This window comes from Zonotrichia leucophrys, chromosome 6 (genome assembly GCF_028769735.1).
Source record: "Zonotrichia leucophrys gambelii isolate GWCS_2022_RI chromosome 6, RI_Zleu_2.0, whole genome shotgun sequence".
Lineage (NCBI taxonomy): Eukaryota > Metazoa > Chordata > Aves > Passeriformes > Passerellidae > Zonotrichia > Zonotrichia leucophrys.
The window spans coordinates 24,017,478-24,035,580 of NC_088176.1; the positions used below are offsets into that span (position 1 = coordinate 24,017,478).

Sequence of the window (18,103 nt, forward strand, 5' to 3'; positions counted from 1 at the left end):
CAAATGATGGATTCTGACTGGGACTTGCTGACAGGACTCAGTTTGGTCAATGGCAGCAGTGTGTCCTGTGTCCAAAGGCAGACCATACACTTATTTCTGTCAATCTGAGCATGTCTTGAGAGGAATTTGCAGCTGCAAGTCTCTTTGTTGGCTGAAACCAATAGCAAGGGTTCACTTCCTTGCAGGGGAAGGAGGAAGCTTTTGAATTAAGGGACGTTTGTTAGCTGTGCTATAGTCTTGAACACCACTTGATCTTGTTTTCTTACTGACAGTGTTTTCTTACTGACATTTGAAATGCAGTTTTGATAAAGTAGGGCACCTGAAAGATTTAGAATGCAAAGTTTAAAACTGTGTCTGAAAGCAAATACCTTTTTATTATAAAGCACAGCAACACAGAAGAGAAACTACAGCTGAGGGTTGTTCACCCTGCACAAATTCTGGAAACACAAGCTTGTTAAATGATCAGAAGTGCAACTGTTTATGACATCCACACTGTTACATTCAGCTGTCTTCTGTCTTCACAGTGCTCAGCTGGTATCTGTATAGAGAAGAGTTGATGTGATTATTTTTGGTTATGAGATCAGGATCAATCTTTATGGATAAATCTCTCTTAAAACAATGAATCTTGCTACTCTAAAGTGGGAAATTGTCACTTTGATGCACAAAATCATAGAAGAAAGGTCCAATCTGTAATTCTTGAGCAATTTGTCAGTTGTAGCAAGATCGATCAGAATAGTACTTGCTATAGATTTGCTGCCGATGTGCTGATTTCTGTTTTAAATTCACTGCAATGCTTTACTGGAATATTTTTCACTTTTACTGGGTTATCCCCTTACCTTGCAGGGGAGTAACTTTATTGTTAACCTGTTAACTGCCCCTCACAGAAAACCATAAACTTTAATGGATAACAAAGTTGGTGAGGTTAGTATCAGTCATGGTTACCAGATCCATACAGCCACCTCCAAAAACCAGCATAAACTCTGCTGCTGTTTACTTCAAGCCTACTTCCATCATGTAAGTGCACTGTGGTGTGCCCAGGTACAGCTACCTTAATGAACAAACAGCTCAGCACTGACAAAACTGACTTTATAAACATGTCTGTGGATGCTTTCATCTGTCCACAAGTGGTTTATTTTCCACCAAGAGTCTCACCTTGTTAAATGCACTGTTGATATTTAGGCAGAGGATGAAGAGCATAGAGCATTATAAGAAAGTGAGTAGAAGAGGTGGTCTCATCCAACTAATTTCTGTTGTGATTTAATTTATTCCAAAAGCATTTATCCAGGAACATATTTTGTATGAGGGGCTTGCATGTCAAAGTTGGATTTAGGATATCAAAATGGCAATACCTCCAATTTTGTAAAATCGTGATGCCATCCTGTATTTTGTCACACATGAAGCTAAAGAATCACAGGATCTTAAATCTGGAAAGGACCTTGAGATTACCTAGTCTGTCCTGCTGTTCTAAGGTGAGTTGCTTCCTTTGCTCCCAGCCTTCTCTTCAGAGGTTGTTGAAATCTGGTTTTCTAAGCTGGACGTGCAATTGGGGTCCTGAGGCCCCCAGTTCTGAGGCCTTACCTACACTGAGCTGAATTAGTTCGCATCTTTAGAGAGAAAATATGGCATGTATAATAATAACATATGTAACCCTTTTTTCAACTTAGGTTATACCTGACGAGATACTGACCATCAAAAATGTCTATAAGTGGAGTTCCTGGAACGGTGGGGATATTCACTGTTGTCTCACTGATGATGTTGAGGAGTGATTTGACTTCTGATTCTAGGTGCTCCACTGTTTTTATTACCTTCTAATGGAAACAAGGGAGACAAATGGAGAAAGGAGGTAGTCAGAGGGTCAAGTGGAAGGAATTGCACCAGATGTGTTTGCAGAAATGCAAACCTCATATCCTTTACTGCCAACAGCTAATTTAATCTGTAATGCGCATTGCAGGTTTAAACATTCCTTGTGTTCTGCTGGCCTCTAGTGGCACCAAGTATTAGCACTCGGTTTTGCAAGAGTTATGTTACAGCAGCCCTGTATGAAGAAGAATTTAAATTCTTGGAGCTTTCCATTAGTTGGTTTTTAATTCTTTCTCATTTCTGACAGAAATGCAATTTATTAAATGCAATAAAAGTATCTGCATGGACGATAAGAGAACCTGATGGGGTGTAAGGATGAGGACTGGGACTAGGGCAGAAGAGAGGTCATGTTCCCATTTGAGAACCACAGCATGATGTTTGGGAACTACCCAGCTGAGAATTAGCAGGTTAGTTAAGCTGAGTTAAGAGATATCTTGTGATACGTGCTTAAGACACCAGGGGGAAAAAAAATCAAACTTTGCAGCTTTCCTGGAATCCTCATCATAGAGCTCAGTGTCAGCTGGGGTGAGCAGAAATTCCTCTATCAGTCTTGGAGTCACTTGCAGAACTCACATCTACCCATAAGTCAGTGTGAAACTTTACAAATACAGATTCTGAGATTTTTAGATTAAAGGCACAGATTAGAATGTTTAGATGATAAACATTGGAGAAGAGGCTGATATATAAAAAATTGTTAATCAGTTTTTTTTAAATTCATTAAGATTACATATTTCTGGTGATAATGGCTTTATGGATTTATGGATAAATAGGACATCTGAAAAAAGTAGTCCAACCTTGACTAATAAAGTCAAGAAGGGACACTGTCTAGAAACATCCTTTTTCTTTGGTCAAAAGGATAGGGCAGAGGTCTGGTAAGGTTCAGGAGCCAGCACAATCCCTCTTACCTCTTCAATGATATCTAAGCGTTCGTGGAGCATGTGTTCATTACACCAGGTTCCTGTTTCCAAACTCTCAGGTGCCATAGTGACAGGATCAGCAGCAGCTGGAAATAGAGACACGGGTAATTGGCAGAGGGCTAATAGCAGTCCTTGCCTTTCTGATTTCTGAAGTGGTATTTTGCATGCTACACAGCATTGTTGATGAACCAAATGTAGGATTTGAACTTCTTTTCCAATAACTACAACTGTGCCCTAGTAGTTGCCTGCACACGTCATGTTGGTTGGAACAAGGTGTTTTCTCTTGCCATGGGTGTTTGTTTTGGGTTTTTTTTGTATGTATGTATTTGTTTAACATAAGCTATTTTTTCCTGCATGTGTAGGGTAAGTTTATAGGCTGTGACTTTTGGGTGTCAAACCTAACTGTTGGGAAGATCTGCCTAACACAACAGTTCCTCATAGACTTTGTTCAGAAGCAACTGGTGCTGTAAAGGTTTGAAGACTAGCTAAGCTTGTCCACCTTGCAAATGGATGCTGATGGTTCCTCTCTGCCAGAAGGTTGTCCCAGACAGTCTGACTTTGCAATGGGAAGGGAAACAATAAAAATTGTTTTATTGCTGAGCATGTTTGCTGACTTTGCTATACAAAGTCACATTTCTCTGTCAGTTATCTGTGTTTACCTCTCAGTACTTGTGAGCTCCTGCTCTTTGAACTTTTCATTTTGCTGGCTGTGCTCCATGAAAGATCAGTAGCTGATAGTGTCCATGCTTTAGTGGAGCCTATTTGCTTTTCATAACTTCTGTGCAGCATTCAGTAACAGTTAAATTTTCAAAAGTGTGTGGAGGACTTTAGTGGAATATTTTAAACTCTGCTAAAGTGATAACATATCTTCCTGCATGTTAAGTTAGGTTTTGCTCTTGTTTGATGCTTGAAGCAGCTGTGATAATGAGGAAGCAACAATAACTCATTCTGTCATTGTCTGTAACAAGGACAAAACAGAGCGTGTGTTGTCTGTCTTACTGTTCATTACAAGAGCAGTAACTAATTCTGTCTCCAGTGCTGCTGTGCCAGAGCAGTGGTTTGGAACTGCTGCAGTGCTTCATGTCAAGCCTGTGCCAAGATTTCTGGAGTGCAGGTGTCAGGTGATGGCAAACGTGTCAGTAAGGATCACTGCAGTTTGGAGACCGTGAGAGATGTACTGAGTTGGAATGGCATCCTTAGAATTGGGGGGTGGAGGGGGGATTATAAAGTGACCTGACTTACTGGGTATTATGTAGAAATTGGTTTGACAGAGATTTGGTTAGGGTTTTTTTTTAGTGCAGTACCAGAAGGTGGTGCTGTTAGGACAGAATCCTGAAGACTTCATCTACCTGTTTACGGAAGAGTGCTGAAATAGAGCAGGTATTTCAACACCAGCTGCTTTGCAATTACCCTTTTTTTCCTTCTCTTTGCTGCTAGTGGTGGTGGTTTATGAGTCTTGTTACTGTCTTAGTGGTCAAGTGTACTGTGCTATTTCTCAAAATTTTTGCTTCTTGACATGTCTTTTTTCCATCATGACTGGAACAGTGTGGAGATACTGAAATTGTGGTGGCTGATTCTCTAGTCAGGTGTTTGTAGGTGGGGAGGTTAGATACGATGGACTGACAGTTACTCAAAGCACACGTATACGTACCATGATAGCTATGTACAGCCAGTGTAAGATTGTTGCATCTTACTGTGAGCTTAGCAAAGCGCTGCACAGCTTTGTGTGTACCTAGAGAAGGAGATAAAGGGATTGCTATGGGACACAGGACTCAGTAGCTCCTGGTTCCTTGGGTTCCTCTCCTGACCCAGGAGACAGCTTTCCATCGCTCACAACGCTTTGCTGCCTTACCAGCTGTAATGGCCATACTGAAGGAGGACCAAGTCCTAGTTTGACAGGGCTGTAAGATATCACTCAGAACCACAGAATTAGTGCAGTGCCTAAAACTTTGACAAACAGGCCAAGCCTAAATATCTCAGGAAGCACCTGACAGCCAATGTTAGCAAGGCTAAGGGTTGGTATAAGCATAAGCGTGTCTAGTTGTAGACTGCACAGTATGGAGCTGTGAGCTGTGTGAGGGCTGAGCTAGGAGAAACCCTCTCAGGACCTGCATGTCCATGTCTTGTTAGTGACTTTCACACCAGAACAGAGCTGCTCCAGCTCTTGCAATTGCCCCTTCACCACCACACCAGAACAGGCTATTTCAGCTGACAGTGGCTGGGCAGTCAGTGTAGGTTTCTTCTTTTTTCTGAGTCCTGGCTTGAGGCTTTGGCTTCCCAAAACATTCATTGTTATTCTGTTGTTTGGCTTTACCTCTTAAGCCACAGCTCTATCTCTGAGATGGGCTGTTCACAGGACACATCCGGTCCCTTGTAAATATGGCACATATCTGGGTCACTATGGTCAGGCAGTTCAGCCAAAGCAGTAATTTCCATGTGCTCAAAGAGAGCACGTGGAGTGTTGCTTAGGAGCACTGCCCTTCTCTGTTGCAGTTGGTGAAAGAAAGGGACACAACCTGCCTTTGGCACTGACCTTACTCCAGCACCATTTCTACTTCATGTATATGAAGTCACCGTGTGACTTTACAGTCATCATATAGAGGAAGTGAAGAGCAGAATGCTGCAAACTATGTAAGCAAAAGACTAATGACTTGGGATACTTCCAGGTACTTGCTTTCTGGAGTTACTGAAGAAACATTTTTAAAATGTAAATTGCACTTTTTACTTGTCTGTGTTTCAAAGCATGTGCATAGAGACAACTTTGGTAGTAAGTTTTGAAGCTAACCACTTTTAAGAGTGAAGTATTCTTTGTATTCCATATAAATTACATATTTAAAATGTGTAGGTGTTTGCAACTTCTGACAGCTTAGGCAAGTGTGTAGGAGGCATATTTCAATGTCTTAAATATCTAATTTGAAACTTAATAGATTGTTTCATGCAGACACTTGCAACATTTCAATATGGCAGAGAGAGCATTACCTTTCAGTTAATGTCCCATCTGCAAATTTCCACCTGATGTTTCTTGCAAGTATGTTCAGTTAAGTTCTTGAAATCCATTCTATTTGATGTATAGGGTGGTTATTTTCCATCAAGAACCAGAACTCTCATGTTCAAGATAAGAAAACGACTCATGCCTTTTTGCTGTGATTAAGTCCTCTGTGCTACATTGATGGTGCCCCATAAATCTGAGTAGTTCTAACCACCCTGGGCTGTGATGCAGTCAGACACCAGCAGGGAAATGGAGCATCTCTGAACTGGTTGTTAATAAGGATCTATTGACTAGAAGAACATGCCTCAAGTTTGAAAGAAGTAGACCATGGGAGAGTAAGATTTGTGTATTATGGTCAGCCTGGCTGTACAAAACTTGGTTTTATAGCAAGGGAGAGAATGAGCAATGAAGTAAGAATCAAAACAGCCTTGCTAAACAGGTTATGAGCAGAGGCTTTTGATTAAGAATATCCCTCTGTTAAGCTCTTCTGCCTCCTGTCCATTTGATATATTCCCCCCAAGCCACAAGGTGTTCCTTCTCTGTGCTCCCTGATGAAGTTCCCTTCCAGGACTGTCAGGGTTCTTTTTATCCAGGTGCTCTTAAATGGTTCATTTTGATCATCCAAGTAGTTAATGATAAGCATCAGAATAAACCCAAGGCCCTGCCTCTCTGCTGTCATTTTCTGTGGTTACTGGGACTGCCAGAACTGAAGTATGTGACCACACAGATCTGGTAGGTCTTCTAAAGTAACCTTCCTAATGACACATTGCAGCTCCAAATGAAGTTACAGGCTTGATCTAGAAATTGCTGGGTTGGGTTCTTTGCTCTGCATTACAAAGAAGGTCAAGGTGAGTGACCACAATGTTTCCCATTGGTCTTAAAACCTGTCAAATTCTTTGGCCTCATTCTGTGATCAGTGTGGTTTTGAAAGTTGACTGCAAGGTCTTGTTTGTGCTCAGTAGGGCGGGAGGGATAAAACAAAGCAGGCCACAAGCCAAGTGGGAGACATGGGAGATTGAAACAGGAACCAGATGGCAAATGAGGAAACCTGAAAACACGTGATAGAGCAAGGGGAATAAAGCAGAACATGACTAACTCTTCCAGAAAACATGCTGTGCTCTGTGTTTTTGTTTGCACTGCCTTAGGTTTAGTAATATCATTTTATTCCTAAAGCATGGAGCATAAGGTGGCCAGACAGTCTTTGATGAGAAAAGGAATGGCAATAGTAATGATTTATGTTCCAACAGGAAAAAGGTCATGAACTGGAGGATCATGTTCAAATGATGAATCCACTATCCAGTGTGGGAGGAATGCAACAGACTTCTGAATGGATTTGCTGACCCTTGCTTAAATTAATTTTCTCTAAATATAAGTGCTGGATTCCACTTTGAAATTTGCATGTAATTTTGAAATGCTAGCTCAAGAAATCACATGGTTTCCTAAAGTGATTGGTGAAGATGACTTGCAGCTGAATTCAGGAAAGATTCAACTGCTTTGAATCTGAACTGATACTAATAACTATCAGTACTGGTGCTTTCAGACCATAGACTATGTTAAGCTAAAACTGTTAGTCATATTTAATTTTAGGGGCTGTTCTTCAAGGCATCAAAGTAAGTTTCCATTAATGTCAGCTCTTAATTAATTACATTGGCATCCTTGTCTTTGGAAGTACTGAACTAACCTTCTGTGTCACTACCAGTTTCATTATCACCAGTACATCCAAATTCATTTTAAGCTGTGATGCATAACTCAAGCCAAATAAAATTTTATTGTTAGGACATCAAAAATAATTTATTTGGATAGCAAGTGTTGCATTGAAAATACTTTTTAGGGCACAGATTCCCTTCAAGTTCTTAGCCACTCAGAAGCATATCTTTAACTGGACATAGAGCATCTTTCTGGCTATAATCCATAAAGCAGTAATGCTTAGCTGTGATTTTGACACCTCTGGGTAGTTCTAACCAGGTAGTTCTACCTCTTTTTAGAGTTCAGTCTGTATTATCTTAAAGATAAGGGAGTTCTTCCCTTTAGTGATTGCAATAAAGACTGCAGGAATTGCAATAAATGAATAAAATTCCTTCGCAACTTACACACTGCCATATGCTTCACACTGGAGACAACTGCATGGGTTTGCTTATATTTACATGTAAATATATACATGCACATGTAAATATACACACACACATGTAAATATATGCATACACATGTAAATATTTAATTTTGCACACGCCTTGACTAGGCTCTAGCTTTTATGGCAGAACAACAAGGCACATCGTTTGTGCTTGTGAAATGTGCAAAATCAGAAATGGGACCTCATAGCAATTGTTTCTGAGTAGATAGCATACATTTCTGTGTTAAACTACTTTATTTACAGGCAGCTTTTGCTGTTGTGACCCATGTAATTCTCATAAGGGGATCCATCTCTCACTTACCCAGCAGTGGAGACTGAGAAGGAGTGCACAAGACCAGGGATAGTTCATGCTTCCAGTGGGTGGTTTTTTTTGACACACAAAAAAATCTGGGCCCTTGCCATGGCTATGTGCCAGAAGCAATATTGCTGCTTGAAAAACTACTTTGCTTTTTCTGCAATTTGACCATATCTGTGATTGTAAGAAGCACTTAAGTTTTGTGTATTTTCATTCAAAGGAAGAGGGATAGTAATTAAATGTTCCTGTGAGGGAACTATTGGCTTGGAGGGTGTTTTCAGCATGCTGGTCTTCAGAACAAGCAGCCAGAGAATATCCTCTTGCACTTGCTTCTGCAGTGGAAAATGACTGCAGGGAGTTGGACTGATAAGAGACACAAGCTACGTAATTAGCAGGTACGTTATTCTAATTCATGCTGTATCTTACAATGATGCTTTGGGCTCCAGAAAAGTTTGCCTTTATTATGGATTTATTTTCATGTGAATGCATCTTTGTTATGGAAACCAAGGCTAAACGTTAAGAGGATTATAGCTAGAAGCTGTGTAGGACACACTTGTGTGTAGAGAAGGGGAAGCTGTTTAGGAAGAAGAGGAGCTGTGTCTTAGTATCCATAAAGAATCCAAGTTGTGCAGAATTAGTGAACTTAAGGCTGGCTTGAAAGTGGCCGATGTGAGATGAATAATCAATTTGAGGATAACCACTGGTATCAGGGGATAAAGAGTTTCTCAATTTTCTGAGAGCATGGCTCTTGGTCTGTGTTTAGTAATAGAAATGATGGTCATGGGGAGTGGATGGGGTGAGTCTGTGACTTATTAGTCAGCTTTGTGATTGTGTAGTTTTCATATGTCTAAGTCATGGCAGTAGAAAGAAGTAAAATGAAATAATATAATTTTAGGTTTTTTCCTAAAATCTAAACAAATCTAAGGAGTTGCTTGAAGATCTATTTTCTCTTGGCTGACAGTTCATGCAGTCTGCAGCAAGTCAGGAAGTAGAATAGTGAGAGAAGGACAGATACACACACACAAACACACACACACAGTAGATGCTGACATTCAGGCCCAGGACTTACATCTGCTTCAGCCAGAGGAGATCAGCTGTGTTTATAAATAAACCCTCATCCTGCAGGTGAACAACAGGAGTCCTATATTTCTAAACTCCTCATTTTTTGGGAGAGTTTGATAGTAACTTTTGCTTTACATGTAGAAGTTATAATGTCCACAGAATTGAAATTCCTTTTAACTCAATATATAAAAACATAGGGCTTTACAGATATATAAAATCTCTTTATAAAAGGCTCTGTACTGAACCCTGATCTCCAGATAACTCACAATCTTAAAAAACACTGTGATTTTGGGGTACACTTTGTTGTTGCAAACTTTATTTCTCCTTCCTTGTTAGCGCTCAAAGGTGGGTTCTGCAAGGACTGTAATCCTTGCGTTGGAGACAGTAATGCTGGTGGGTTTCTATAAGGACAGGAAATAGCTATAACATGGAGTATAGGTTAAACCATTATTAGTTTGTTAGTAGAGAAATATAAGTCCAAGTCAGGCCTAAAATAGGATATCTATCATAAGTTTTTACTGTGTCTTTAATTCTACAATGCAGTGTTTTAATCTCCTAGAGAAAAAATGCTTCTCTGTGACAATGCAAATGGTCAATTTGGGGCAGATTCTGGCTGTTCTGAAAGGATTTTTTTCCCCCACTTTCTAGATAATGGTTTAGCTTATAGAGCTTCCCAGCTTTGATATTGCATGTGAATATCAGAGGATTCAAAACATCTTGAGAATTCAAAAAACGTTAGGTGAATGAAGAGAAGCATTCATACACTTGATTTACTTTAACTCGTAGTTAGAACCGGCTGGAACTTGTGCTGTTGGAAAGCAAATCACGCCACGGTGTGGAGCAGCAGCGCCTGGCTGGAAGCTGTCCCAGGTGGAGCGCTCGGTGTTGGTGCTGCGCTGATGGCGCGGGGGCTGGGGCTTGTTCGCCCAGGAGCTCCAGGTCACCTCTCTGCCACGCACACACATGGAGCACCGTGTTTGCTCTTGGGGTGCTCGCCCCTCGGAACGATTTGCCTGGAAACACGTTTAAAGACACTGGCAGCCAAAAAAGCATACCTTGAATAAAGGTATTGTGCTCCAGACTACATTGTGCACTGCATTTGAGCAGCGCCTACAAATGAACCCAGCACGGGCAGCAAAGCACTGTGAACTGTGGCAGGAGCACATGGTTGCATCCCGAAGGGCTCCCGTGCCAGCCTCTCCTCCTGAATGATTTGGAGGCTGAGCTCTTTGAATATGAGATTGTTCATATTAATGGCTGAATTAAAACATAAATTCTAGTTTGGCTGAATAATTTTTAAGAGGAACCCGTGGGAGTTAGGTTGGAGGATTCTGCAAGGGAATCATAAGTTATGTTCCCCAGCTCAAGGGTAGCAGAGGGAAAGTGGGGATGGCTTTTTTAAGCCTTCAGTCTGGCAGGGTGCTCCCCTGGCCATGACAGACACAAAATTCTCATTTTGCATGATGAAAACCATTAAGACAGTAAACATGGTGTGCTGACTGAGTAGCTGCCACCTGGCATGATACTGAGTGCTAGTCTCCTCTGCAGTTATTATTGAGATGCTATTCTAATTAACTGAATTTTATCTGAGTTTGCAAATTATTTTAGGTTAAAACCCTACTTTTATGGGAATAGAAAAAGCCTTTTTTAATTTTCTTTTATTTCACATTTATTTCGGTGAAGCTTACAAAACTCACAAGAGTGTAGTGAATTCTTGTGGAGTGAAAGCAAGTTAGAGTGCTCTTGCTGTTGCATTGATATTTCAGTTCATCACTGAGATAAACATCACAAAGCCAGTTAAGAAGGAGGGAGTCAGGGCAAGGAAGAGTGACTAGAACTTAGGGGCAGAAGGGACTAACAGTTTTTCAGGAAATGTTTTGAATGTAATAGGATCTTACTACCCTGCCGTGAAATACAGCTATTGTCTTGTCAAGAAAGTAGGACCAGAGGGAAAATAAATCTGAGCCTCAGCCAGCAGAAAAGATGCAGTGCAAACAGGCTGGGAAGCCAGGTTTGTGGTTACACAGGGACTGTAAACCCTTGAACTAGCCAAACTGAATAGCTTTGTCGCACTGCAATGTGATTACAGGTTATGCAGTGCTAATCTCTTGTTAATGAAAGTAGAATTCACATGCAGGCTTATCAGATGTTCTCTGTTTATATTCTCCCAAAGCTTTTGGAGAAGTCATTCTCTACCTCAAAATCTCAGGAATAAGCAGTCCAAAGCAGAAGAAACAAAGCGGTGATGCTGTTACCCGGAAATTTAAAAAGAAAGCTTTGAATAAAGCAGAATCTTTCTCTAATCACTTTGAACTTCAGTCTCATTTCCAAGTGGATTAGTGTGATATTAATATGGCTGCCAGAACAGTAATTATGGAAATTGAGAGCACTGTCTGCAGCACCTCAATGTGGTCCTAAATTTCTGACGGTAGAGTGATTCTATCTCCTGTAAGAAGTAAAAAATCTCCAGATCTACCAAAGCAATATGTCTATAGGACAGACTTTAAGGTCACAAAAATGGAGTTTTACCTCTCAAATCAGAGAGTTTTGACACATACCTGTGTCACCTTCACGTGAAGTCCATAGAGAAATTAAGCAATTATTTGCCTCTCCCTCCCACCCCATGCAAAGGCTTTGGCCATACTGAGATTGTTACAGTTTCTGCTTTGCAAGTTCAGAGTCACTTACCTAAAGGGTCTTGCTCCTGCAGGACTAGAGCAAACGCCAGTGCCCAGAGGAAAAGCATGCTTCCAGCCTGCCCGGGCTGTGCCGTGGCTGTGCTGGAGCCCCGCAGCCTCTCCCCCTTCCCTCCTTCCCTCCCTCCCCGGCTTCCTATCGGCTCCTCGTCCAGCCCTTCGTGCTGAGCTTTAGCCAGAGTTAGGCGGAAATATGCCCAGCCTGAGCCAAGATTCTTAAGCTGTTCTCTTCTGCTTCCCTCCTTTTAAAAACACCCTGCCAGCTCCATGCACAGCCCAGCTATCCAGCCAAGCTGGAAGTGGCCCAGGCTCCCCAAAGTTGGGGGTTTTTACGCTTGTATTTATGTACATAGATTACAATGGAAATTGATGAAAAGCTTTGGATGCTGTAAATATAGCAAGTGGGGAAAGGCAAGGAAGGGAGAAAGGAGGAGGAAGGGGTGCTGGATGTGTCTGTCCCTGTAGAATTTCATCTGGGGCAGGCAAAGCATTGGAAAACACAGTTTCCAATCTTTAGATCTCATGAGCTTATAGGGCTTTTACTATTGCTCTTTTTGAAGAGCACAGAAACATCTTCGTTGGGCAGCACAACGTGTGGCAGTCTTGTGGGAGAGGTGGTTGTGGTACTTCATGTTTGGACATTATCATAGGATCTCCTGATCTCATCTGAGCTCTTCTCAGTTTGGCAGGGTTTTTAAATCGGTTGGGCTTGCTAACAGCACACGCAAAAATAGCACTGGCAATGTGTGTGATTTTTAACAGGATCCTGGTTGAACATTGTCTTGTAGGTTCCTGGGTGTTGACTGGATAAGTATCAGTCTTTGACCCCTCTAGGCTGATGTTAAAACACTTAAGGTGTCTCCTTCCTGGTATTATTCCTCTTGTTCATTTGAGTTACCTTTTTTCAAACTACTGCAAGAAAAAATGAGAGGCCAGTAAGGCATCTTAATTAATCCCAAAGGCCATTGTTCAGGATAGACAGTGGTTTAACCACTGAAAATAAACCCCTGCAAGCTAGAACAGGTTTTCTTGGTCTTTGCCAACCCCCTAGCAGTCAAAAAATCTAGTTCTTTGAATATCTGAAAATGGTGCTGTAGAGATGCTATCTTAGAGTTCAAAGTATAATTGTCCTTAGTGACTTCCATAACAAGTTAGGTTGTAAGCTCAGTTGCAAGGCAAAATAATAACAGATTCTGTGACTGGAATTTATCTGATAACTTTGATGAGGCATAGAACAACCTCCATGTTTATTAAGCCCTCAGGCTTGGTTTGAATACGTTAATGTTTTTAAGAAATAAAAATTTAAATTAGCTATGAAAGTTGGAGTGGCAGTGTTTTTAGCAGTGTTTTAGCTTGAATCACTATGTAGCGTACTGCAATTATTTCAAATTCTTGTTTTGAGAATAATTTTGATTATGCCTGCTGAAAACTTACATAAATCTTAATTTCTTATTATCAGGTCCTGAGAGGGGAAGTGCAAAAGGTAACAGTGAGTCCAGCCTCAGTTGCACCCTGTGTTTCTGTAAGAGATGCTGATGTGTTAGGCTGTGATTTTTGAAGTGAGATGTTATCTGTGTGCTGTCTATGCTTTAAAGAGAGGGGACTGGGGAGCACAAGAAGAATATTTATTAATAGCTGGCTGCTGTTTTCTGAATGCGTTTGTCCTTTGGCTTTGTCCTTTTTTTAAAGCAGAATCATCCAATGCAATCTCTGTATTTCAAAGGGAGCCTGTTCATGGAGGATTTCTGCAAGCTCTCTCTGCCATGCTCTGTGCCACACACTAAAAAGCAACATTCATTGAAACAGTTTTCTCTTTGGCATGCTGTAAAAAATATGGCATTTTCCATTCCAGACCACCTTTGCTGAGGCCACTCACCCCCTTTAGAGCACGTTTCCTTGAGGTTCCTCCTGAATTGCTCTCAGACTGCAGGAACAGTTCAGTCCCTCTAAGGCACTTGCTGCATATTTTTGCATACTGTGTTATGTTTGACTATAGTGAGGTGTTGGTCTGATAGCCATGGAGAACTAAACAAAATAGTGTGGGTTTTCTCTAGTATTATCCTCCAGGGGTTGTTTCTGTAATCAGAGAGTAGTTTTTTCCACTGCAGGGAATTGCAGCCAGAAAGAATATTTCTGCCTAGTGGGATTCTGCTTTGCAGTGGGACTACCTGTCCTGAGATTTTTGATAATCTTAGGTAATTACCTCAGATTGCTTTTGTAATTTATAAATACTCAGAAGGAAGCTGCAGGGTAAGACAACTGGCAACTAAAGTACAAAAAATCTGGGTATGTGGCAATGCCCATTAAATTGTAAAGCAGGTTTTTCAGAAGACAGAGGATGTGAGAGCAGAAGAAAGAGTATGATGCAAACATATTTGTGTTCTGAGAAGTTAGTCAGTAACTGATTGCCATCAGAGAAAGCATTCTTTAGCACATTCATCTTCAAAATGGCCATATATGAGAACACAGTGAGATCATATGAATCTAGGTTTGCACAAAATCCAGCTGTTGAGATGTTCCCAAGACACTGGCAGCCAAAAAAAGCATACCAGTGAACAGGGATGTGAATTTATGCCAGCAGGCAGTTTGGTGAAAGGGAGAGCAAACATAAGGACTAAGTCTATTTTGGGAGGTGCTTTTTTGTTTGTTTTTGGTACAGTCTTTCTGTATCTCTTTCTTGGACTAGTTAAATGCTTGGCAAAAGCAATAAATAACTGCACAGTGATCCCACAGGGTGCATAGGGAGAAGGAATGGACTAAATAAAGGGTATATGTTGACAGAGGACATATGTGCCATGTGAAAAAAATCACATTGCTATTGGACATGAAATCCTGCAGCATGGGCTGACAACAGATATAGCTGAGCAAACTCTTGGGGAAAACGGGACCTTATGTGAAACAAAGAAAATTAAGTGGAGATTACTTCAGGAGACAAAAATATGGTAGAAAAGCAGTCCTTGTAGGGAGAGGAAAGTGCCTTACCCTGAAGAGAAGGAAATGAAAGAGTATAATCACCACCCTGGATTTAATACTGGTGGATGATGAAATTTTTGCAAGGTTTGTGTAGTCTGCCTACCTGCCCCTGAGGAAAGACTGTGGAGGTACCTTAGGCTCTTGTCAAGGCTTAACTTCTGTCAGCTGCTCATGACCAGAAGTTCCTGCTACTTGAAGGCTGTTGAATACCTAATGTAAATTGAGACTTGTTACATGACCCATTTGGAAGAGGTCACTTGCTTTCACTCTCTTAATTCATTTGGTTTCTGACTGCTGGGTCACAGCACTTGTTGAACAGATGCAGAAGCAGAGTTTTATTACTTGGGGAGGCTGATTTGTGCAGAGCGGGCATGCAGCTTTTGGGCTACTTCTCATAGAAGCAGAAGTTCACTCTGCCACAGTACTTCTGTTCAGTGAACAGATGAAGGGCCTCTTGCAGTGGTGATTTCAATAGAATGAAGTAAACATTGCCGTTGAAAGCTTTGGATAGTGGTGATTTTTAGCACCCATCCCTGGCAGTCTCCACAGAGCCTCCATGCCTCTGTCATTCTTGGGCAGCCTCTGTTGGAGTCACAGGTCTGCAGGCTTGAGTGAGTGATCACCTTGAATGAGTGTTCACCTTCCCTTGGCCACTGCAAGCCCCTCTCTGGTCTGCTGCATATCAGCTTGTTCTCGTGTTTATTATCTCGATTGACAAGGGACATAAAAAAACGTCAAGTTCTGCTGTAGTCGTGAAGGCATAATTTCTGATGCAGTTAAAAACCCCATATCACATGGTTCATAGTGTGAAGCACTGTGAAGATCAGCTCTGTCTCCGCCCTCCCTGGAGAAGTTAACAAGCCTGTGTGTCATGGAGCCAACTACTCTGATCCAGCCTTCTTCAAAACAATACATTTTGTGCTACGCCTAGAGCCAGCAGTGAGTCAGTGCAGGAATTGACTCTCTGGTGTCATCTTGGTGCCAGCACACTAGGCTGGATTCTGTTTGCCAGCATTAGGTAAGCATCCCATGGCTTCAGGCTGTTTTCAGTCTGTGGCTTCAGCTTCCTGAGCAATGATCCGCAAGGAAACTGAATCAGAAAGCTGAAGGAAAAGGTGGGTCACAGGGAATATTAGTGAATTATGTTGTTGGTTTTGTATTTTAACAAGTTATGCCCTTTCATTTGACACATTTCAGGCATTTTATGAAGGCTGGCCATGCCTCAGGAAGCCTATGAAATATGATATGTGGTGTGCCCACCCATTTTAATAAAAAGAAACCTTTCTTTTCTTTAAAAGAAACCTTAGAAAGTTGGATTAACTATATTCCCAGCAAAATTAGTGATTCATGAATAGACTCTTTACTCCCAGTCTTGTATTGCACACATGGTGGCCTGATATTTGCTCTGTTTCCTATTGCAGAAGGTTGTGGCCCTTTGCTGTTGTAACTTTACGTGCACCCATTTGCGTCACGTAAAAATGGGAAATAGATCTCTGAGTGTGTGGTGGATAATACTGGGGAAAATAATACAGGGGAAGTCCTTGATTATTCCCCAATTAGAATTACTCAGCTAGTGTCTTTAGCAGATCAGTATTGCAAACCACACCAATTAAATCGGATAATTACTTGAAACTGAAGCCGCAATTTCTTCTATTAAGGTCCTGCTAATACCTGAGAAGCTACTCACGTGTTGAGTAGCACCTTGCTGAACACAGTCATGACAATGGCAAAGGTCTGTTACTTAACACCTGTGTACCTTTCTCCAGCAGGGGAGGCAGCAGCTGTGTATGTGAAGCCTTTGAATATAAGTCATGTTTGCCATGTGAGTGGAGATACCTAACAAAACAGAGAAACAGCTGGAAATAAATCCTATTTTTGTTTGCCACTCAGCATGGTCTCCTTTGCTCTTAATTGCCACAAGGTCATGGAGACTTGCAAGGGGAAGAATGATGTGCCAGAGGGAGAAGCCAAGTTGATCATTCTACTGCCAATTCTCTGAAAATTTACAGTATGTGTATAATTTTAAAGCCAATGCAGTAAAAATCCCTGGTTAAAATTCCTTTTAGAGTACGTGTGTGAGTGTATATACAATACTGAAGCAGGATGAGAGTAGTTCCTTTGTTATTATAGATCCCTTATGTCTTTAGCTGCAATTTTTCTTCAAACATGTTTCCAATACATGTTTCCAGGCAGAGAGTGAACAAGAATGTGTATGAATTTTTTTCATCCTGCTGCCTGTGTAGTTAATCACATGGTGGATCCTGTCCAACAAGATTCCCCAACAGTACAGCTAGTTATTACTGTGTGGTACTGATGGCTTCTCACCTCTTTAATTCCAGCTGAAAAACTGCAGTAAAAGACAACTTAAATAGTTTCATAATGCCACTACTTAACAGGAGAATGTGTGGTAGTTACCATAGGGAAATAGTATAATCGTAAGAAGGAAGAGAAGGGCCTGTGAAAATATTTCTAAAAAAAATTTTAAAAGTTGGTTCAAGGCATGAAAAACCTTGTGAGCAGATGAACAAATGAACAGATTAGCACACTCTACAAACTCCAGAGGCAGAACATGGACTCCAATTGTTGGAAAACAGATGTGAACTTGACTATTGTCCTCCACCCCTTTTCTAAATTTTTTTCTAATGAGTTAGTTAAAGTGCAATCGGTTCCACATGTATTTAGGAGGGAGCCCGATGGTTGTTGCACTGGCTATTAGTTTGCTGTATCTGCATGAATGGTTGTGTTAAGCATGAAAGAAGTAGGAGGAAGAGTTATCACCTGAAGCAGCATCCATGTAGGAAATTGGGATAGCATGGATGCTGTTTCCAATGTCAGATTTTAGGATAGCCTTCCTTGCCTTAAGAGACCAGTTGGCTCAGAGTTAAAAGATCTGTTACAGTGTTCTGTCCTCATGCAGTAAAACACTTCAGATTATCTGTCCCAAATGTTCTTTAATTCATACCCACCACTGGAACTCTTTGTAAGAGTAACAGAAATATTATGTCTTCATGCAGATATTAATCTATGTCATGCTGTAATTTTAATTTCTGTAAGTGCTATCTGTTTTTTATCTTTTTAAATACTACTTTTGCTATCTACAGAATAATGAAGGTATGACTTTCACAGTGGTGACTCTCTAACGTCTCTTCTCATTAACCCTGAGAAAAGAGGAAATACAAG

General features: G+C 41.0%; 1 protein-coding gene across 1 annotated transcript; it reads right to left on the minus strand.

Annotated features, from left to right (window-relative positions):
* Positions 1 to 347: 347 nt before the first annotated feature.
* PLAC9 (placenta associated 9) lies at positions 348 to 12,139 on the minus strand. The gene is made up of 4 exons (XM_064717302.1): positions 11,943 to 12,139; positions 2,766 to 2,863; positions 1,688 to 1,808; positions 348 to 538 (listed from the first exon to the last, which is right to left on the minus strand). Exons 1-4 carry the CDS (start codon positions 11,998 to 12,000, stop codon positions 528 to 530), a joined length of 288 nt encoding a protein of 95 aa, XP_064573372.1. The 5' UTR covers positions 12,001 to 12,139; the 3' UTR covers positions 348 to 527.
* Between the last annotated feature and the right edge of the window lie 5,964 nt (positions 12,140 to 18,103).

Bases quoted from the DNA above. Each gene is read 5' to 3' on its own strand.
- PLAC9 (XM_064717302.1), bottom strand. From the start codon at position 12,000: ATGCTTTTCCTCTGGGCACTGGCGTTTGCTCTAGTCCTGCAGGAGCAA. The intron at 2,864-11,942 runs GTAAGTGACTCT...CTCTATTTCCAG, and splicing joins GCAGGAGCAAGACCCTTTAG to CTGCTGCTGATCCTGTCACT. The intron at 1,809-2,765 runs GTAAGAGGGATT...TGTTTCCATTAG, and splicing joins GCTTAGATATCATTGAAGAG to AAGGTAATAAAAACAGTGGA.